A 22,973-nucleotide genomic window follows, 5' to 3' on the forward strand; every position below is an offset into this window, starting at 1 on the left:
AAGAGCAGGACAAAATGGTGCTTTTTGTGGTCCAGCCAGATGTGGCGGTAAATAGCTAAATCTTATGTCCACCATATCCTTTCAAGTCTGCATCTTATGGACTTAAGGGAGCAGAGATGAGCGTCATACCGGGGGAATGGCCAGGATGAGAGGAGATGATGGTTTTATTGGGGACTAGGGCATCAAAGGTGAAGATGAGGGTGCAGTTGAGCAAATCAGCAGCTGCAGAAATGTGGCAAATGGAGAGTCAGGGGCTAGAGAGTTGGTATTTTGAAAGTACAGTTGGAAGTGGTTGGGGGATAAGTTTATCCAGGAGTGGATACAGAAGGAGGTAGAGTAGGTACGTGGAAGGGTGATGTGCGTGGAGAGTGATACAAGGAAGTAGTCAGAGTTTTCTTATCTATGGGACTAGCAAGAGCATGTGAAATGGCAAGAGGGTGGCTATGAATATGGGTTTGGGAGTTTACATGGACAGAGTGATTTAGGCAGGCTAAGAGGGCAGTGAATTCAGAGGTGAGAGAAGATGATGGGTTGAGATGGAGGTGGAAATCATTGAGGATAATCAGAAATCTGTGTCTGAGGTGTGAAGAGGTACCTGTTTAGAAAGGAATGTGTGGAGCTACAAGATGTGTTGTTCTGAGCACTGTTGTGCAGGAGAATGCTGGCACCTGAAAGTGTTATACCACTCACCTTTCCCACCTTCCTGAAGTCTTGGATCCTCTTGGTGCACTGTCTCCAGGTTGGAGGGATCATAGTCCTGCTGCTGACTTCCTTGGCCACTTCCATCCATGCCTCCTTGAAGAGTTTGTCCTCTGCATCCTGTTCTTGGGAAAGATCACCTCATTATAATCCCTCAGATCCCACAGCAGTGTCACCAAGTAAGAACAGTAGTGGTAAGAATGGTAATGTTACTGGACTAGTAATCCACAGGCCCAGATTAAGGCTCCAGAGACACAAGTTCAAATACCAACGTGGCAGCTGGTGGAATTTAAATTCAATTAATTAATAAAAAGCTAGTCTCAGTAATGGTGACCATGAAACTACCGAATTGTTGTAAAAACCCATCTGGTTCACTAATGTCGTTTAGGGGAAGGAAATCTGCCGTCCTTTTCTAGTCTGGCCTACGTGTTACTCCAGACCCACAGCAATGTGGTTGACTCTTAACTGCCCTTTGAAATGGCCTACCAAGCCACTCAGTTATATCAAACCACTACAGAGAAGTTCAAAAGGAATAAAACGTGATGGATCATCCGGCGTCAATCTAGGCACCAGAAATGGCAAATGACAAACCCTGCCCTGTCGACCCTGCAAAATCCTTCTCTCTAACATCTGGGTACTTGTGCAAAAATTGGGAGAGCTGTCCCACAGACTGGTCAAGCAACAGCGTGACATAGCCATACTCATCGAATCATACCTTATAGCTAATGTCCAGACTCCTCCATCACCATCCCTGGGTATATCCTCTCCCACCAGCAGGACAAACCCACCAGAGGTGGTGGCACAGTGGTATACAGTCAGGTGGAAGTGGCCCTGGGAATCCTCTGCATTGACTCCGGACCCCATGAAGTCTCAGGGCATCAGGTCAAACATGGGCAAGGAAACCTCCTGCTGGTTACCACCTACTGCCCTCCCTCAGCTGATGAATCTTTAATCCTCCATGTTGATCACCACTTGGAAGAAGCACTGAGGGTAACAAGGGCACAAAGTGCACCCTGGGTGAGGGACTTCAATGTCCAACACCAGGAGTGGCTCAATAGCACCACTACTGACTGAGCTGGACATGTCCTAAAGGACATATCTGCCATACAGGGTCTGCGGCAGACAGAAAGACAAGAGAAAAAAACTTGTTTGACCTCACCCTCATCAATCTACTTGTCGCAGATGCATCTGTCCACGACAGTATTGGTAGGAGTGACCACCTCACAGTCCTTGTGGAGATGAATTCCCATCTTCGCATTGAGGATACTCCACATGTTGTGTGGCATGATCACTCTGATAAATGGGATAGATTTTGAACAGATCTAGCAATGCAAAACTGGGCAACCATGAGGCGCTGTGGGACCACCAGCAGCAGCAGCAGCAGCAGAATTGTAACTTCATGGCCAGCATGTCCCTCACTCTACCATTACCATCAAGCCAGGCGATCAACTGTGGTTCAATGAAGAGTACAGGAGAGCATACGAAGATCAGCACCAGGTATATCTAAAACTGAGGTGCCAACCTGGTGAAGTTATAACACAGGCTAAGCAGTGGAAGCAGCATGCAATAGACAGAGCAAAGTGATACTGCAACCAACGTATCAGATTTAAGCTCTGCTGTCCTGCCACATCCAGTCATGAATGGTGGTGGAAAATTTAACAACTAACAGGAGGAGGAGACTCCACAAATATCCCCATCGTAAATGATGGGGAGCCCAGCACATCAGTGCAAAAGATAAGGCTGAAGCATTTGCAACAATCTTCAGGCAGACATGGCGAGTGGATGATCCATCTCAGTCTCCTTCTGAGGTCCCCAGCATCACAGATGTCAGTCTTCAGCCAATTCTATTCACTCCACATGATGTCAAGAAATGGCTGAAGGTGCTGAATACTGCACAGGCTATGGGCCCTGACAACGTTCCAGCAATAGTACTGAAGACTTGTGCTCCAGAACTAGCCATGCTCCTAGCCAAGCTGTTCCAGTACAGCTACAGCACTGGCACCTATCCGACAATGTGGAAGATTGCCCAGATATGTCCTGTTCACAAAAAGCATGGCAAATCCAATCTGGCCAATTACCATCTCTTCAGTCTACTCTTAATCATCAGAAAAGTGATGGAAGGTGTCATTTTCAGTGCTATCCAGCAATAACCTGGTCACCGATGCTCAGTTTGGGTTCCAGCAGTACCAATCAACAACAGACCTCATTACAGCCTTGGTCCAAACGTGGACAAAAGAGCTGAATTCCAGAGGTGAGGTGAGAGTGGCTGCCCTTGACAGCAAGGCATCATTTGACCGAATATGGCATCATGGAGACTGAGCAAAATTGAAGTCATGTGAATCATGGGGAAAAGTCTCCACAGGTTGGAGTCAAACCAAGTGCAAAGGTAGATGGTTGTGGTTGTTGGACGCCAATCATCTCAGCTCCAGGACATCACTGCCAGAGTTCCTCATGGTAGTGTCCTAGGACCAACCATCCTTAGCTGCTTCATCAATGACCTTTCCTCCATCATAAAGTCAGAAGTTGGAATGTTCGCTGATAATTGCACAGTGTTCAGTAGCATTCGTGACTCCTCAGATACTGAAGCAGTCCATTCCCGCATGCAGCGAGACATAGACAGCATTCAGATTTGGACTGATAAGTGGCAAGTAACATTAGCACCACACAAGTGCCAGGCAATAACCATATCAAACAAGAGAGAATCTAACCATTGCCCCTTGACGTTCAATGGCATTACCATTGTTGAATCTCCCACCATCAACATCCTGGGGTTTACCATTGACCAGAAACCTAACAGGACCAGACATAAATACTGTGACTGCAAGAGCAGGTCAGAGGCTGGGATTTCTGTGGCAAGTAACTCACCTCCTGACTCCCCAATGCCTGTCTACCATCGACAAAGCACATTTCAGGAATGTGATGTAATACTCTCCACTTTCCTGAATGAGGGCGACACCATCCAGGACAAAGCAGTCCACTTGATCGGCACCCCATCCACCACCTTAAACATCTGCACCCTCCACCACCAGTGAAGTATAGCAGCAGTGTGAACCATCCATAAGATGCACTGTAGGAACAGGTCAAGGCTCCTTTGACAGTACCTTCCAAACCCATGACCTCTAACACCTAGAAGGACAAGGGCAACTGATGCATGGGAACACCACCACCTGCAAGATTCCCTCCAAGTCACACACCATCCTGACTTGGAAGTATATCGCTGTTCCTTCATTGTCGCTGGGTCAAAATCCTGGAACTCCCTTCCTAACAGCACTGTGGGTGTACCTACACCACATGGACTGCAATGATTCAAGAAGAGAGCTCACCACCACTTTTGCAAGTGCAACTAGGGATGGGTAACAAGTTCTGGCCTTGCCAGCAATGCCCACATCCTGTGAATGAATATTAAAAAGAAATGAGAGACCCAGAGAGCAGCCTTCCCAGATCTCCTCTCCATTCCTGTGGTTGCTGGAGCCATATCCAGTTTACCCTTTGTGTCCGCTGCCGAGATCCCTTTAATTAGAAATCCTTCCTTGACAGATTCAACATGTCAGTCCACCTGCCCTCTCTGGTCGGAAAACCTGGAAGCAGGATACTTTTTTTTTAATTCATTCATGGGATGTGGGCGACGCTGGCCAGGCCAGCATATATTGCCCATCCCTATATGCCCTTGAGAAGGTGGTGGTGAGCTGCCTTCTTGAACCGCTGCAGTCCACTTGGGGTAGGCACACCCACAGTGCTGTTAGGAAGGGAGTTCCAGGATTTTGACCCAGCGACTGTGAAGGAACGGCGATATAGTTCCAAGTCAGGATGGTGTGTGACTTGGAGGGGAACTTGCAGGTGGTGATGTTCCCATGTATTTGCTGCCCTTGTCCTTCGAGTTGGTAGAGGTCACGGGTTTGGAAGGTGCTGTCTAAGGAGACTTGGTGCGTTGCTGCAGTGCATCTTGTAGATGGTACACACTGCTGCCACTGTGCGTCGGTGGTGGAGGGAGTGAATTTTTGTAGATGGGGTGCCAATCAAGCGGGCTGCTTTGTCCTGGATGGTGTCGAGCTTCTTGAGTGTTGTTGGAGCTGCACCCATCCAGGCAAGTGGAGAGTATTCCATCACACTCCTGACTTGTGCCTTGTAGATGGTGGACAGGCTTTGGGGAGTCAGGAGGTGAGTTACTCGCCTCAGGATTCCCAGCCTCTGACCAGCTCTTGTAGCCATGGTATTTATATGGCTACTCCAGTTCAGTTTCTGGTCAATGGTAGCCCCTAGGATGTTGATTGTGGGGTATTCAGCGATGGTAATGCCATTGAATGTCAAGGGGAGATGGTTAGATTCTCTCTTGTTGGAGATGGTCATTGCCTGGCACTTGTGTGGTGCAAATGTTACTTGCCAATTATCAGCCCAAGCCTGGATATTGTCCAGGTCTTGCTGTATTTCTACACGGACTGCTTCAGTATCTGAGGAGTCACGAATGTGCTGAACATTGTGCAATCATCAGCGAACTTCCCACTTCTGACCTGATGATTGAAGGAAGGTCATTGATGAAGCAGCTGAAGGTGGTTGGGCCTAGGACACTACCCTGAGGAACTCCTGCAGTGATGTCCTGGAGCTCAGATGATTGACCTTCAACAACCACAACCATCTTCCTTTGCGCTAGGTATGACTCCAGCCAGCGGAGGGTTTTCCCCCTGATTCCCATTGACCTCATTTTTGCTCGGGCTCCTTGATGCCATACTTGGTCAAATGCTGCCTTGATGTCAAGGGCAGTCACTCTCACCTCACCTCTTGAGTTCAGCTCTTTTGTCCATGTTTGAACTAATGTCGTGGCTCAGTTGAAGAGCAATGACACAGCCCACTGCAGATTCCAACGGGTTCCCGGCCCACTACATTTCCTGCCATTTGGTAAGGGACTATCATTTTAAATTTCCACCCATAGCATTACCAACCCTCCAGAATTGACCTTGGGTCTTCAGGAAGTGAAGATTAATCTCCAAGACACTTCTGTGCGCAATCCGGGAGAAAAATCTCCAGGGCATTAAAAACTAAGTGTTTTAAAAAAAAATTCTTTAAACAATTTTGCTTATTATTTATAAAAAATTTGGAGATCGGGAGAAAAGGCTGCTTGACTAAGGATCAAGAATCATCAAATTTAGTTTAGAGATACAGCACTGAAACAGGCCCTTCGGCCCACCAAGTCTGTGCTGACCACCCATTTATACTAATCCTACACTAATTCCATATTCCTACCACATCCCCACCTGTCCCTATATTTCCCTACAACCTACCTATACCAGGGGCAATTGCTAATGGCCAATTTACCTATCAACTTGCAAGTCTTTGGCTTGTGGGAAGAAACCGGAGCACCCGGAGAAAACCCACGCAGACACAGGGAGAACTTGCAAATTCCACACAGGCAGTACCCAGAATTGAACCCGGGTCGTTGGAGCTGTGAGGCTGCGGTGCTAACCACTGCACCACTGTGCCGCCCAAATTTGGTAACCAACAGTCTGCTCGATTCCCAGTTGGCATGGGAATGGCAATGCACTGTGAGGATGGACAATCAGTGGTAGGAGTGTGAGGATGAGATGAGTGGAGAAGGGAGGTCATGTGATGAAGCCATCAAAAATATGTCCATCTAGATTTGGCCAACTAGGTTTGGCAAATCTAGTGAGGTTGGTTGCTGTCAGCTGCTTGTTTGAGGCTGGACACTGGGCTCTGCTCCCTCCAGCCCCTGACACCTATTTTACAATGCTGCCAGAAAGGCACCCTATAAAACGGCTTACCTGGCAAAATAATGTATTGTGTTATGCTGCAGCATTTGCCAATGTTTGAGGGAGCGAATTAATCAGTGATTAAAGTGATGAAAGTGAATATGATGATGAAGAATGAACTGATGAAAGGTCATGACCTGAAATGTTAACTCCGTTTCTCTCTCCACAGATGCTGCATGACCTGCTGAATATTTCCAGCATTTTCTGTTTTAGTTTCAGATTTCCAGCATCCGCAGTATTTAGCTTTTATAAAATATGTCATTTCAGTTGTATATTTGTTGTGGAAACCTACAATATGCCGTTTTATATACCTTTTTATATACCAAAATCGGATGATTTTGCAAATTGTAATCTTCAGAAATATTTGATTTGATTTGGAAAGAAAGAGCATTCATTTTCACAAATGCATGTCATTTGCCAACTTAAGAAAGTAAGATCTAAATAGTTCTAAGGCCTTATAAATGTTTAAAGGACAAAATGAATGGTATGGTTTCATAATTCCCATCAACATGCTTCTTTGTTGTGGCTGCGGGGGGTGGAGGGGGGGGGGTTCATGGTTGGGGGGGTGGGATCTTGGGGCAGAATCCATGATCTTCCTGCAGGCTGCATTATAAAAGCAGGGTGAAATCCCAACAGAATTGTGCCTTTCCTCCGGTCAACCGACCGACTTGTCTACTCGCCAACATTGATCAGTGCAGAATTTCAGCCATGTGCTCATTATCTGCCATCTCTATTATGTAATGCTATGGAAATCCAGCATTGGTAGATTGAAATGTAGTGCAATCTTTGCATCCAACAAATAGCACTGTTGCTGGTTAATGGCATGCATGGCTGTTTCAGTTATTATTTAAATATTGAATTTTGACTAACTGCAAAGTCCTGGAGACATTAGAAATAACTGGAGGGGACATTGTTACAGCTCAGCTGCAGCGACTCCAACCCCTGAAAACTGGTGGGCATCTCTGGGGCTCGGCTTCCTTTCTGGCTGCAGTAGAGACAACTGTTTAAGCAGACTACTCCAGCCATCCATGTACGCTTTCATTGTTTAAATGTTTAAGCATTTATAGATCAGAGATTTTAAACATCCGCCTATCGAGAACTGGATGTTCAATCCTGAAAATGGTCTGAAAAGCACATCAATTTGCATAAAAAGCATTAATAATTTACACAAAACATATTGCTTTGACCTTCAGAAGTCTCTTGTGCTTGTTGCAGGGTCAAATTTAGAAACTAGTTAACAAACAGGAAGAGAAATGGAATAGATAGCCAGAATCTTTCTGAGATATTTGCATGTTGTTACCACAAGTGTAATTACAGAGAGCTGATATACAGGAAATGTGTTGAGAATTCCTGCTTTACATGTTCCCAGTCTCACAGTGATCCACAATCAAACAGGACACATTTACAAATCCATAGTTCTGCTTGGGGTACCAGATTTATGCAACATTGTCATACTGTACTACAAGTTATCTTGTACATGAACTTTAATTCACAAATATTATATTGGAAGTAGATTCTGTCCAGTTATTGAGGTTTGGTGATGTTTTTGAAGAGAACATTAAAATTTGTCATTACACTTTTTATTTGCATTCACAAAACTCAATGTAAGCTTTTTAAAATCCTTTTGGAATGATCTTTAACACTGATTTCCATTTGTTGGTTGAGAAAGATTTTTTTTTGAATGAAATGTCAAGTTTATTACTCAAGTTTACTACTTTGGTCTTTATAACTCTGAAGTTAGGTTCAATGCTGAAAATAATTCGATGTAGAAGACTTGTCCATGGTGTTTTATTAATGTGCTGGAGTTATTAATCTACCTTCAATATCTGGGAAATTGTGGAGCACAGGAAAATGGTGTAACTTATTTTAGATTACTCCAAGCAAATGCAGTTCAGCATTTGATAATGAAAATGTTAAAATAGCTGGTATATGCAATGTAAATCTCTGGGTTTTTTTCAGGAATATACCATTGACATATTTTTTGCACAGTCTTGGTATGATAGCCGACTGAAATTTAATGGCACAATGAAAGTTCTCCTGTTAAATAGTAATATGGTTGGCAAAATTTGGATCCCAGACACATTTTTCCGAAACTCAAGGAAATCAGATGCCCATTGGATAACAACTCCTAATCGATTGCTACGAATCGGGAATGATGGAAAAATACTGTATACACTAAGGTAAGACAGTTGGATGAAATACTCAATTGCTGTGGATCAACCAGTTCCATTTCTTTCCAGATAAAATGAAGAACTCAGAATTGACAGAAAAGCTCAAGGTTTTTAAAAGTTCTGTGTCATTTTATAGAAAACTGGTGTCTATTGGGAGCTGTGCTGAACCTGTTAGCAGTCAATTAACTTATGGTTCACAAGCATACTGATAAATAATCTAATTAGGCACCAATACACTTGCCAGCAACATTACTTTAAGTATTCATTTTTTAAGTAGAGTGTTCCTTTTATTAAGTGTCATTGACTGGGGAATTAATGTAAAGGGTATCATGAAATCACAAAACCATTGTCAATTGTTGTAAAAACCCCACTGGTTCACTAATGTCCTTCAGGAAGGAAATCTGCCTTCCTTACCTGGTCTGGCCTACGTGTGATTTCAGACCCACAGCACTGTGATTGACTCTTAAATGCCATCTGAAAGGGCGTAGCAAGCGACTGAGTTGTATCAAACCTCTGCAAAGTGTAAGAAATGGAATGAAACTGAAGGGACCATCTGGCATCAACCTAGGCACTGGAAACGACAGTGGTATACAGTAGGGAGGGAGTTGCCTTGGGAGTCCACAAGATCGACTCCAGACCCCATGAAGTCTCATGGCATCAGTCAAACATGGGCAAGGAAACCTACTGCTGATTACCACATACCGCCCCCCCACCTCAGCTGAGGAATCAGTACTCCTCCATGTTGAACACCACTTGGAGGAAGCACTGAGGGTGGCAAGGGTGCAGAATGTACTCTGGGTGGGGCACTTCAATGTCCATCACCAAGAGTGGCTTGGAAGCACCACGACTGACTGAGCTGGCCGAGTCCTAAAGGACATAGCTGCAAGACTGGGTCTGCGGCAGGTGGTGAGGGAATCAACAAAAGGAAAAAATATACTTGACCTTGTCCTCACCAATCTGCCTGCCGCAGATGCATCTGTTCATGACAGTATTAGTAGGAGTGACCACTGCACAGTCCTTGTGGAGACAAAGTCCTATCTACACCGTGAGGATACCCTCCATTGTCTTGTGCGGCACTACCACCGTGATAAATGGGATAGATTTCGAACAGATCTAGCAATGTAAAACTGTGCATCCATGAGGTGCTGTGGGCCAACAGCAGCAGCAGAATTGTACTCAACCACAATCTGTAACCTTATGGCCCGGCATATCCCCCACTCCACCATTACCATCAAGCCGGAGGACCAACCCTGGTTCAATGAAGAATGCAGGAGAGCATTCCAGGAGCAGCACCAGGCATACCTCAAAATGAGGTGTCAGCCTGGTGAAGCTGCAACCCAGGACTACGTGCGTGCTAAACAACGTAAGCAGCATGCGATAAACAGAGCTAAGAAATCCCATAACTAACAGATCAGATCTAATCTCTGCAGTCCTGCCACATCCAGTCGTGAATGGTGGTGGACAATTAAACAAGTAACTGGAGGAGGAGGCTCCACAAATATCCCCATCCTCAATGATGGGGGAGCCCAGCACATCGGTGCAAAACATAAGGCTGAAGCATTTGCAACAATCTTCAACCAGAAGTGCCGAGTTGATGATCCATTTCGGCCTTCTCCTGAAGTCCCCAGCATCACAGATGCCAGTTTTCAGCCAATCCGATTCACTTCGTGTGATATCAAGAAATGACTGAAGGCACTGGATACTGCAAAGGCTATGGGCCCTGACAACATTCCGGACATAGTACTGAAAATCTGTGCTCCAGACCTTGCCGCGTCCCTAGTCAAGCTGTTCCAGTACAGCTACAACACTGGCATTTACCCGGCAATGTGGAAAATTGCCCAGATTTGTCCTGTACATAAAAAGCAGGAAAGATCCAACCCGGCCAATTGGCACCCATTAGTCTACTCTCAATCATCAGTAAAGTGATGGATGCTGTCATCGACAGTGCTATCAAGCGGCACTTGCTTAGCAATAACATGCTCACTGACCCTCAGTTTGGGTTCTGCCAGGGTCACTCAGCTCCAGACTTCATTACAGCCTTGGTTCAAGCATGGACAAAAGAGCTGAACTCAAGAGGTGAGGTGAGAGTGACTGCCCTTGACATCAAGGCAGCATTTGACTGGGTATGGCATCAAGGAGCCCTAGCAAAAATGAGGTCGATGGGAATCAGGGGGAAAACTCTCCAATGGTTGGAGTCATACCAAGTGCAAAGGAAGATGGTTGTGGTTGTTGGAGGTCAATCTTCTCAGCTCCAGGACATCACTGCACGGGTTTCTCAGGGTAGTGTCCAAGGCCCAACCATCTTCATCAATGGCCTTCCTTCAATCATCAGGTCAGAAGTGGAGATGTTCGCTGATGATTGCACAATGTTCAGCAAGATTTGCGACTCCTCAGATACTGAAGCAGTCCGTGTCCAGATGCAGCAAGACCTGGACAATATCCAGGCTTGGGCTGATAAGTGGCAAGTAACATCCGCACCACATAAGTGCCAGGCAATGACCATCGCCAACAAGAGGGAATCTAACCAGCTCCCCTTGAAATTCAATGGCATTACAATCGCTGATGGGTTACCATTGACCAGAAACTCAACTGGAGTAGCCATATAAATACCATGACTACAAGACCAGGTCAGAGGCTAGGAATCCTGCAGCGATGGAATACTCTCCACTTGCCTGGATAGGTGCAGCTCCAACAGCACTCAAGAAGCGGGCGGTGCAGTGGTTAGCACCGCAGCCTCACAGCTCCAGCGACACGGGTTCAGTTCTGGGTATTGCCTGTGCGGAGTTTGCAAGTTCTCCCTGTGACCGCGTGGGTTTCTGCTGGGTGCTCTGGTTTCCTCCCACAGCCAAAGACTTGCAGGTTGATAGGTAAATTGGCCATTGTAAATTGCCCCTCGTGTAGGTAGGTGGTAGGAGAATGGTGGGGATGTGGTAGGGAATATGCAGATTAATGTAGGATTAGTATAAATGGGTGGTTGTTGGTCAGCACAGACTCGGTGGGCCAAAGGGCCTGTTTCAGTGCTGTATCTGTCTCTAAGCTTGATACCAACCAGGATGAAGCAGCCTGCTTGATTAGTACCACATTCACTCCTTCCACCACCGATGCATAGTTGCAGCAGTTGTGCACTGTCTACAGGATGAATGGCAGCAACTCACCAAGGCTCCTTTGACAGCACCTTCCAAACCTGTGACCTCTACCACCTAGAAGGACAAGGGCAGCAGATGCCTGGAAACACCATCACCTACAAGTTACTCTCCTGACTTGGAACTATATCGCCGTTCCTTCACTGTCACTAGGTCGAAATCCTGGAACTCCCTGTACCAACACCCCAAGGACTGCAGCAGTTCAAGAAGGCCAGCTCACCACCACCTTCTCAAGGGCAATTAAGGATAGGCAATAAATGCTGGCCTAGCCAGCAACACCCACATCCCATAAACGAATAAAAAAATCCCAATTTTGTTTCTGCAATTCTTCTCGAATAAACAAAAGTCTAAAAATCCTTTTGTATAAAATATAAAACTTGATGTTAGGTGTTCAGTAACCTTTAAGAGAAAAATGCAACTGGTTACAAATCCCTGTGGGGCTTTTTTTGCAAATGCCTTCAGTTCTTGACGATGATCGAACATTGACTTCGTTTTAAAGTTAGTCTGTTCTCAGCATGTCTGTAAAACCACAAGCCAAATGACTTCTAACAGAAAGTGCTCATTATTTTCTTCAATGTAGCAATTATTTTATGTATTGCATAAGACATTTTACATGATTTGTTTTTCATAAGTAGCAGCTAGCCACTCAAACTGTCAGGTATACCTGTATGGGATTGTGCGTCACAAATTCATAATCTCTTTCAATAGAACCTGGCCAATTTGTATGTACCAGCACTGATGATTCATTTGTCACTTTCACATTTCTCAAGGATTTTAGTGAAGTGCTTGATCACAAGTATTTTCAGATAGGCTGTAAATACATTTGTGAAGTGAGGAAATTAGAATGCTGAAGCAATGATCGATTGCACTACTTTACAACCTGATTTAAATGGCCCTATCAGCCCATCAAGACGAGTTCCATAAAAGGCAGGATGCACTTTTGTGGACCAGAGTCTGGCCCATAAATTAAGTTCAGCGTAATGCTGCTTGTACATGAATTCATGAGTGCATCAACACACTCCTAGAGGCCAGGAAAGACATTAGGAAGACTATTACCCACTATTACCTACTCAAGGATAGCCACTAAGGTAATGTGAGAATAGAACCGGGTCTACATTAGCACCAGAGAAGACTACAACAACAAAGTAAATAATGCCAGGGTCCCGAGTCAAACTGAAGCCAATGGGGAGCGGGGAAAAACCCGCTAATGGCTGAATCATACTTGCCGCAAAGGAAGATTATTGTGGTTGTCAAGAGCCAATCATCTCAATCCCAGGACTTCACTGCAAATGTTTCTCAGGGAAGTGTCCTTGACCCAACTAGCTTCAGCTGCTTCATCAATAACCTTCCCTCCAATATTTGATCAGAAGTAAGGCTGTTTGGAATTCTTTATATAATGACCATCTCCAACCTGAGAGAGCTTAACATCACGCCCCTCCCCCCTTGGCATCCAATGGCATTACCATATCACTATTAACAGCATGTGGTCACCACTGACTAAAAACTCAACTGGACCAGCCAGATAAATGCTGTGGCTACTCGAGCAGGTCAGAGGATGAGTATTCCGTGACAAATGTCTTATTTCCTGACTTCCCAAAGCCTTTCCATGACCTACAAAGCACAAGTAAGACATGATAAAATACTCTTGAATAGCCTGCATGGATGCAGCTGCAACATCACTGATGAAGCATAACACTATCCAGGACAAAATCGACACCCTATTCACCACCATAAACATTCACTTCTTCCACCAGTGTACATGTGCAGGATGCACTACAGCAAGTTTCCAAGGCTTTTTTTGCCAGGACATTCCAAACCTATGACCTCCACCATATTGGAGAACAAGGCTGCAGGTGCATGGGAACACCATCACCTCCATGTTTACCTCCAAGTCATGCACTATCGTTTATCATCGCTGAGGCAAGATCCTGGAACTCCATTACCAACAGTACTGTGAGAGTACCTTCACTTTATTGATAACAGCGGTTCAAAAAGAAAGGACATTGCCACCTTTTCAAGGGCAATAAATCTCTGCTTTGCTGGCGTTGCCCACATGAATTAAAGAAAAATAGCATAAGTTCCCAAGGTATTTCATAAGTGGAGGAGAAGACAATAGAACACCAAATGGGGCAAGATTTATAGGAGGTAACCAAAGGAATAGTGGGAGGGGTCAGTTCATATAACAAAAAGATTTGCATATGGTGATACCTTTCATGGATATGAAGACAATTAAAGGCATTCCTTTTGAGAATCTTGGAGGATGCAAAAGCACACAAGCTGGTACATACAAAATTCATCCTATCTTCTGCTTGACAGGGGATGGAACCTCGATGTTTCTGCGCTGTCAAAGTGAAAGCAAAGCTTTGCAGATCATTACTCACAAAGGTAATAGTGAATTGGAGAAGTGTGCTAATCCATTCATAATGTCCCCTCTGTTGTCTTCATAGATGATGGTACAGGAGCCACAGGTCCATAGCAGGAACCAGAGTAGTACAGTGCACCAGAGCACCCAATATTGCTAAGTGCAAGCTCAGAAGCTAATGTTTTGTAATTTACAAGGAGTGAAGTACATGAAGATTTAGATGTTTGTTAACATGAGGAAAAACTTCCTTACACAGTTAGTTATGAAATGAAATGCACTTCCTGATAGGGTGGTGGATACAGATTCAATAGCAGCCTTCAAAAAAGAATTGGATAAATATTTGAGGAAGAAAAAACTGCAGAGATATGGGAAAAGAGCGAGGGAGTGGGAGTAACTCGACTGCTCTTTGAAAGAGCTGGCACAGGCTCAATGGGCTGAATGGCCTCCTTCTGTGCTGTACTATTCCATTATTCGATGAAGTGCTTAAAGTTGCACAGCTGAGTGATGAGCAAGGTCAGAAGTGATAGAAGTTGATGGAGAGACCAGCAAGTACAGGTGGAGGGCACTGACACAGGCTGCCCTGTTTATGTTCTTGGACTGAAATGTTCAGTTTTTCTGCATTTGAACAAAGATTTTTTGAACATGAAGACCATGAGGATAAATCCTTTGACGGCTTACCTGTAGTGATAGAACAGGTGGATGCCTGGCTATCTTGAATAGCACCTGCTCATGTGGAGTACCAATGCCATTGATACCTCCAGCAGCCAATGCATGAACCCAAGACATGGAGTCCATCAAGGAAAGTTAGCGGCTGTCTAGCAAAAGTGGATTCAGAAGCCTTATAAATAAGCACTCTTCTGTCTTCTTGCAGATGAGTCTGAATCCTGACGAGATGCCCTCAGAACACAGGAGCAGCTGAGGGATAAAGATATAGCATTAACTCTGTGCCAGTACCAACAAAAATGGTTTCTAGGTTTGCATCCAAAAGCAGAGACACTCTAGCAATTTAAACACAGGATCTCTGTGGCACTGATGAAGTGACATCACTGGTTGTTGCCATTTAGAGGGAACAACAAAGTCACCAGCATCCTACTGATATTCCAGCTGAGATCAGCTAACTCACCACAAATCAGAGGAAAACATCGAACCTTTTTGGCCTATATGACTCAGGACCAAAATGGATGGTGTGTTTATCCACTCAACCACTAGGGAAGCTGCATGTAAATATTTCTCCAGCTTTATTATCATTCATGCTCTTAAACAACCATTGAAATTCATATCTTGATCTTTAACAACAAATGGTAGTAATATTCTATAGCAGTTGGGTTTGATGCATTACACTCAAGATTTTGCTGTGGGATACTAACAGGTTAACATTTGCTTTAAAATAGTTAAGTAAGAAATGCCTTACAAATGCATTAAGAATTTATAATCTAGTATCCATGAAATCATTTCAAGTTGTCTGTGTTCAGATGCATTCAGTGCAGTTCTAGAAAATATTAGCTACTTTCGAAAAAAATATATAGTAACTGTGCTAATCTGTAGGTTAGAAGGAACATGAAATGACCAAGTGATCCACAGGAATGTTTGTGAAAATGCTCTTGGTTTGCGAACATCCTGTCAGGAAGAGAAGCTTATCTGATCAGGCCTAATGCAACTCTAGTCTACATGGCATAGTTAACTTGAAGTGGCCAATAATTGCTATCAGGGCAATAAATGGGGTGTTGTTAGCATTGCCCACATCCTGAGCACAAGTTATTTTAAAAAAATTTCTAGGTTAAGTTAGAATTAGAATTCGAACATTACAGCGCAGTACAGGCCCTTCGGCCCTTGATGTTGCGCCGACCTGTGAAACCATCTGACCTACACTATTCCATTTGCTTTGTTCTATTTTCTCTGCCCTATTTATGATCAATTCCACATCAATGTAATTCTTTATGTGAGGAGATTGAAATAAAAGGGGTAATTTTATAAAATCATATTCCTGGTGAGAAACCTTGCCTGTCTAGTGTGCAAATTCCTAATTCAGGTGCATGTTCCTCGTGATTTCCCATCCATGATGCCCATTTGAACTTGGTTTTGTTAAATCATCCTTGAGTGGTGCATTGGTGTAGAATTTCTGCAGGGTTCTCCAAAATCCTGCCATAACTTTGGCAGCAGATTGGTTGAAACCCCAAGAGATATGGCATCAGATGTGGTTTATGCCTTTTCCCTGACTTTTTTTCTGATATTTAGCTGAAGTTATGGTGGGAGATCAGGGTATCCCCATGGAAGTTCTACCCCATTGTCTTTTCATTTCTGGAATCTGTGTTTTAGGTCTCAGCTGTGGATCAGTTGGTAGCACTCAGAAGATCAAGAGTGCAAGCCCCACTTCAGAGACTTGATCACAAAATCTAGCCCGACACTTCAGTGCAGAACTGACAGAGTGCTGCATTGTCAGAGGTACCTGTTTTCCAGATGAGACATTAAACCAAGACTTCGTCTTCCCTCTCAGGTGGACATGAAAGATCCCATGGCACTATTTGAAGGAGAGCAAGGAAAATCTCCCTAGTGTCCTAATCAATATTTATCCTTCAACCACCACCATGAAAATGGCTTATCTGGCCATTATCTCATTGCTTGTTGTGGGAGATTGATGTGTACAAATTGGCTGCCATGCTTCCTACATTACAATAGTGACTACACTGCAAAAAAAGTATTTCATTGGCTGTAAAGTGGTTTGGAACATCTTAGAGTTGTGAATGACACTGTACATACAAGTACTTTTAAATTCAGTTGAGAGAATGGACTGAATTGTCTCTTTTTCCAGTTGCCTTTAAATATCATTCTGAAATAAATTTGCTCAGTTCCTAATGAGCCTCAGTTCACTTCAGAAAGCCGATCCATAGAGTTTCCTTTCTATCATTCCAAGAAGCAGTTGTTTATACAAAGGTAATTGCAAAACATGAACTGCAAGATTTATTTAAGGCCCAGGAAGAACCCTGTGTTTCTGGTAATCTGGTTCTTGAGCCCTGTGCAAATGCTTGCACAGTTCAGGCTTCGTGCACCTGATAACATGTGGTCACCTGATTTGAATAATATTTTGGTGCTCCAGTGTCGATCGTGATGTGCAGGCAGTACCAGAGCCAAAATTCTGGGTTCCAGAAACCAGTCAAAGTGAGAAAAGAGCATGAATCAAAATTAGTCAGGAAGGAGTGGTAAAGAGGTCACCATATGGAGGTGTCAGCTGTTATTTTTCCGAACTGTTGTGGTCTCCCCTGCAATTATGGAGCATTGGTCAGGTGCTTCAGTTGCATCTCGGGCATCCCCTAATCTCAATCCTTTTCGGGGCTTAATGAGTTTTCTACAGCACCCTAACTGATTGCTACAGAGCATGCTGGGTGCTTCAGGCACTTTACACACTGCAGGCCTCTTCATCCAATTTTACACAGTATAAAATATTAATTAACAGCTCTTATGAGTAAGTCCATTGGTATTTATCTATAATACCTTCTCATTCTACATAAGCTCTATAAACCTAATATATTCATGAGGCTACAGTCACTGTTCTTTTAAAATGGCTGTTCTATAACATTAGTAACTGCTTTAAAAGATCTGCAATACGCACTGCATTCTTCTTTGGAAAGCTTCTGAAATATACATCAACACTACATTACTTACCCAGTCAATTTAACAAAATAACATTTTCATTAATGTGCATTTAAAATTATTAAAATTAACATTAACTTTGATTGGAAAAAGTTATCATTTTGTTTTTCCCTTTTTATTTGCCACATCAGGTTAACCATCAATGCTGAATGTTATCTTCAACTCCATGACTTTCCTATGGATCATCATTCCTGCCCTCTGGAATTCTCGAGCTGTAAGTGTTGCATAATGTACACCTTTGCTTCTAATACAAAATAATTTTGGATATAAATAATACTATAATAGCAGCAAATTACTAGGTAGGTGCATCAAGTAATCAATAGGCCATTATCTTCAGTACATAATGGACTAAATGAATTTGCTGGTGCATTGCAGCCTTAAAGCAGCTGAATGTAGCTTTGTTGTCTTTACTTGTTAGCTTCCTTCACGCTGGTCACTGCTTATGACAAAGTAACCTATCTAATCTAATGATTCTCAAAGTGCATTGCAGTGATAAAAAACTGATGAGTTATTTTAGAATAATGTGAGTGAAGCTCTGTCTCCTCTTATTTAATACAAATATTTTAACAAATCCTTTCAATTTTTATAAAACAATTTTTTGTCTTTGACATATAATGTAAACAAGATGTTTTCTTCATTTAGTATTTAGAAGACTTTTATCAACTTGTTTTGATTCCTGGTGACTAAATATATAATTTGCATTTGTTTTAGGACAAACAGATGTTACTCTATTCTGAAAAAAAATTGTTGTACAGCAAAATCCCTCCAGTGAATAAACTCTGTGATCTGCAATTGCATAACATTGATAGAATTAACTGAACATTTGAATCAAATCACTGCAGTTCACTTCCAACTACTACCTATTTTAAACATTCTACATGTGGGCAACAACTGATAGATAATCTGAAAACAATCTGACCTTGAACTAATAGGAAACCCCTGACTGTGTCTCTTGCTTGTAACTGAATTTTCTGTCTGAGCGGCTGTGTTCACAGTTAAATACTTGTGTTATGTATAATTATTGTCCAGTGTCACAGGTCATCACCAGAGAGGAGAGGAGAACAGGGTAAAGGGATTGGTAAAGGGAAAGGTAACAGGGAGAGAAGAAGAGCAGCAACGGGGAAGGGTTAGCTAAAGCTTTTTGCCCTCAGACAGAAAATACCTGGTAGTTGGTCTGGGGGTTTGGGGGGAGGGGGTTACTGTGTGTTATACCTTCACTCTCTTCTGGCCACAAAATTTCTCTCTGTGGGGACCAAATTGTGGTGAGCTGAATCTTGACATTCAAGGGACCAGAAATGCATTTCCCTATCATTCTCGACCTAGGAAAATACTTCTTGTTGAGTTTGGTTGAGGTGGGTTTGGGGAGGAAGGGGGGAAGTGGTGTACGGTTAGGGGGTCATGCATTTATTAGTAAATCCTACCATCCCTTGAAATCGTACTCAGTGGGGGAGGGCAGGGTCAAATTGCTCAATGGGTTCAATGAAATAGGAAGACCATGGCTGCGTGCACAGAAAACATGTAGCTTTTCAGTTGTTAGAAAGGAGGAAGATACCAACAATGGGGAAGATGGACTTCAGGGCTAGGTAAGCAAGTGTTTGTTCAGGAACAGGGTGGCTGCAAAAAAGGCATATGCACTAGTCTGTGTTTCTAGGGAAGACTGTTGAAGTTGGAAAAGGGAAGGCTTTGGATTGTTAAACTTGAAGCTTACTTTAGGAGGGTCTTGTTGAGTCATCAGGTGACTAGTGTATGCAGATATGGAAAATTAACAATTATCAAGGTTCTTGATATTGTTATGAATGTTGGACTTTGTAATACGGTTATGCTTTTAAAACTGTGATCTTTAATGCACTGTAAAATGGATTCAGAGGAGATATCTGACCTCACACCAAATCTGCCCAGAAACAAACCAGGGGGCTCGGTTCCCATGAACACAAGGAACCCAGGTCAAATACCCTTTTGAAAGCAGAGTGCAAGGTAGTAACACCTAGTGACAAGAGGTTTTATTCCCCCATACTTTCAAATTGTAAACAGGGAGCCAGGGGCACTAAAAATGCAAATTCGAGTTGCAATCTTTAACACATGGAAACAAAGGAAGGCCCAGGTGGATTTGCGATGATCAGACTTATGGACTGAGAAATTATAAAAGGCAAATGACAATTGACTTTTGATCTGAATAAATTCAATAGGCTTTCCTAGGGCTGTAAGGCTAAAAGGAAGACACGAAGACCAACCTCTGAAGAGAGGCGGCACAGTGGCGCAGTGGTTAGCACTGCAGCCTCACAGCTCCAGGGACCCGGGTTCGATTCTGGGTACTGCCTGTGTGGAGTTTGCAAGTTCTCCCTGTGTCTGCGTGGGTTTTCTCCGGGTGCTCCGGTTTCCTCCCACAAGCCAAAAGACTTGCAGGTTGGTAGGTAAATTGGCCATTATAAATTGTCACTAGTATAGGTAGGTGGTAGGGAAATATAGGGACAGGTGGGGATGTTTGGTAGGAATATGGGATTAGTGTAGGATTAGTATAAATGGGTGGTTGATGGTCGGCACAGACTCAGTGGGCCGAAGGGCCTGTTTCAGTGCTGTATCTCTAATCTAAAAAAAAAATTACTCTAAGATCACAGACACAGCAAAAGGCTGCTAAGACTTGAACCCAATTCAAAAGTTGAGGTTTGCGGAGGAGAAAAGAACAACAGGCTCACCAGAGATTGACTTATTAATGGAAGACCAGTCAAATATGCTCGGAATAAGTGAATAAAGAGGACGCTGTTTTTTTAAGAAGGACACTGGGAAATCCAACCCACTACAACTGGGAGGAGTTTGGGGCTTTTAACTGCAAAGATACAGTTTCGATGAGAGTATTGTGTAACATATAAATGTGGTGTGGAGTTTTCAAGTGTGTTTATAAGTTAATAGGAAATACCTTTCTCTGTATTGAGTGTATTAGCTACCTACAAAGTACTGTTGAGTTAATATAAACAAAATACTGCAGATGCTGGAAATCTGAAACAAAACAAAAAGTGCTGGAAATACTCAGCAGGTCTGGCAGCATCTGTGGAGAGAGAAGCAAAGTTAATGTTTCAGGTCAGTGACCTTACATCAGATGAAAGGACACAGACCTGAAACATTAACTTTGCTTCTCTCTCCACAGGTGCTACTGTACCAAACTGTTTAGTTAATGTTGATTTTTAGTTTATTTTTATAGCAAAAGTCTTAAAACTTGAAATCTTGTTGTGTAATCCTTTAATTGGTCTGGGGAGTTCCAATTTCTTGTTTTAAAGTTAATGGTCGCTACTGAGGTTGTAGCAATATCAAATTGGAAATTCGGCTAACCTTTCATCATAACTCTTGTCGAACAGTGGTAGGAATTACTGGCTCAGGGAGCCCTTGTTCCCAGGAACCTCCCCCAGTAGTTCATCACTTACCTTGTAAAGGGTCCCTTACAAGTGTAATCATAAACTCCTGGAAACAGTGGCCATCTGTTGCAAACTGGACTCCACCATTTCCCCAGGAGTTCTGTTAGTCTCCCACCATATTTACAGCAGGAGACCAGTAAAACCCATCCAGAATTTCAGTCCCTGTGTGTTTGTATAACGCATTTGATGTGTCTTCCTTTTTCCTCAACTGAGGATTCTCCCTCCCCCCACTGTTGTTGATAGGGCCCTAAACCATGTCCGGTCCATTTCCCGCACCTCTACCCTCACCCGTTCCCCTCCCTCCCAGAATCACGACAGGGTTCCCCTTGTCCTCACTTTCCACCAGCCTCCATATCCAAAGGATTACCCTCCGCCATTTCCACCACCTCCAGCGTGTGCCACTACCAATGGCATCTTCTCCTCCCTTCCCCTGTCAGCGTTCCCTCCGTGACACCCTGGTCCACTCCTTCATTACCCCCACCACCTCGTCCCCTTCCCACGGCACCTTCCCCTGCAATCGCGGGAGGTGTAATACCTGCCCATTTACCTCCTTTCTCCCCGCTATCCAGGCCCCAAACACTTCTTTCAGGTAAAGCAGCGATTTACTTGTACTTCTTTCAATGTAGTATACTGTATTCGCTGCTCACAATGCAGTCTCCTCTATACTGGGGAGACCAAACGCAGACTGGGTGAACGCTTTGCGGAACACCGCCACGCAGTCCGAAAGCAGGACCCCGGGCTACCGGTTGCTGGCCATTTCAACACCCCCCAACCCCTCCCCCCCCCACCCACCCACGCTCTTATGCTCACACATCTGTCCTGGGATTGCTGCAGTGTTCCAGTGAACATCAACGCAAGCTCAAGGAACAGCATCTCATTTACCGATTAGGTATGCTACAGCCTGCCGGACTGAACATTGAGTTCAATAATTTCAGAGCATGACGGGCCCCCCATTTAACTTTTATTTTTAGTTAATTTTTCTTTTTTGTATTTATTTTATTTTAGTTTGTTCAGTTTGTTTCTACTGTGCCTACCCACTGTGTTTTTTTACATTTTTTTTCATGTTTGTGTTTGTGGCTGTTCAATTTTCAGTCCGTTAACACCCTATCTGTACCAATGCTTTGTCTTTCAGCACACTATTAACATATTGTTTGCCTTTACTCCATGACCTTCTGGTCAGCTATTCTGTGACCTTGTCCGATCAACACCTCTTTTGTTATCTCTTGCACCATCCCTGCTTTACTTGCTTAAAATCATTTACATTTCTTACATCTGCCAGTTCTGAAGAAGGGTCACTGACCTGAAACGTAAACTCTGCTTCTCTCTCCACAGATGCTGCCAGACCTGTTGAGTATTTCCAGCATTTCTTGTTTTTATTACAGACAGTAAACTCTTAGCTTTCTTCAAATTTGAAGTACTACCCTAGCCACAAAAATATACCTTTTCCATTGCTCTTGTTTAACATCTAAATTTCACACTTGGTTCTTAATATCTATCAACAAAAGAAAATATTGAAGCAATGCCATATTTGAGGGTGCTTACTGTTTTGCTCTAACCAGGCATGGCCAATGGGAGTTGGATTGAAAATACCTAGTCACTCAGGACTAATGTTCCCTCGAAGCTGTGCAGGAGAATAGCTGCGGAGCGAACAAATACACTACGCACAAGTAACATTTTTGATATGCGGGCAGGTGCAGCTGCGTGCCAATCTTAAAGGGAACACACAGCACAACAAATGGACTGGACACAGCAAACAGAAGTTAGAGGGAACACTGTACAGG

At 43.6% G+C, this 22,973-nt stretch overlaps 1 protein-coding gene across 2 annotated transcripts in view; it reads left to right on the top strand.

Annotated features, from left to right (window-relative positions):
• The window catches only part of gabrg1 (gamma-aminobutyric acid type A receptor subunit gamma1), a 179,230-nt gene that overhangs the window by 122,939 nt on the left and 33,318 nt on the right, over nt 1-22,973 (top strand). The window contains exons 4-5 of one of the 2 annotated variants that reach the window (XM_068058601.1): nt 8,421-8,641; nt 17,917-17,999. In XM_068058601.1, the coding sequence (XP_067914702.1) occupies nt 8,421-8,641; nt 17,917-17,999 (304 nt within the window). Of the gene's footprint in view, nt 1-8,420; nt 8,642-17,916; nt 18,000-22,973 lie in introns of those variants that run through there. The other variant, XM_068058671.1, reaches the window with a different exon arrangement.

The sequence above is a fragment of the Heterodontus francisci genome, chromosome 1 (genome assembly GCF_036365525.1).
Source record: "Heterodontus francisci isolate sHetFra1 chromosome 1, sHetFra1.hap1, whole genome shotgun sequence".
Lineage (NCBI taxonomy): Eukaryota > Metazoa > Chordata > Chondrichthyes > Heterodontiformes > Heterodontidae > Heterodontus > Heterodontus francisci.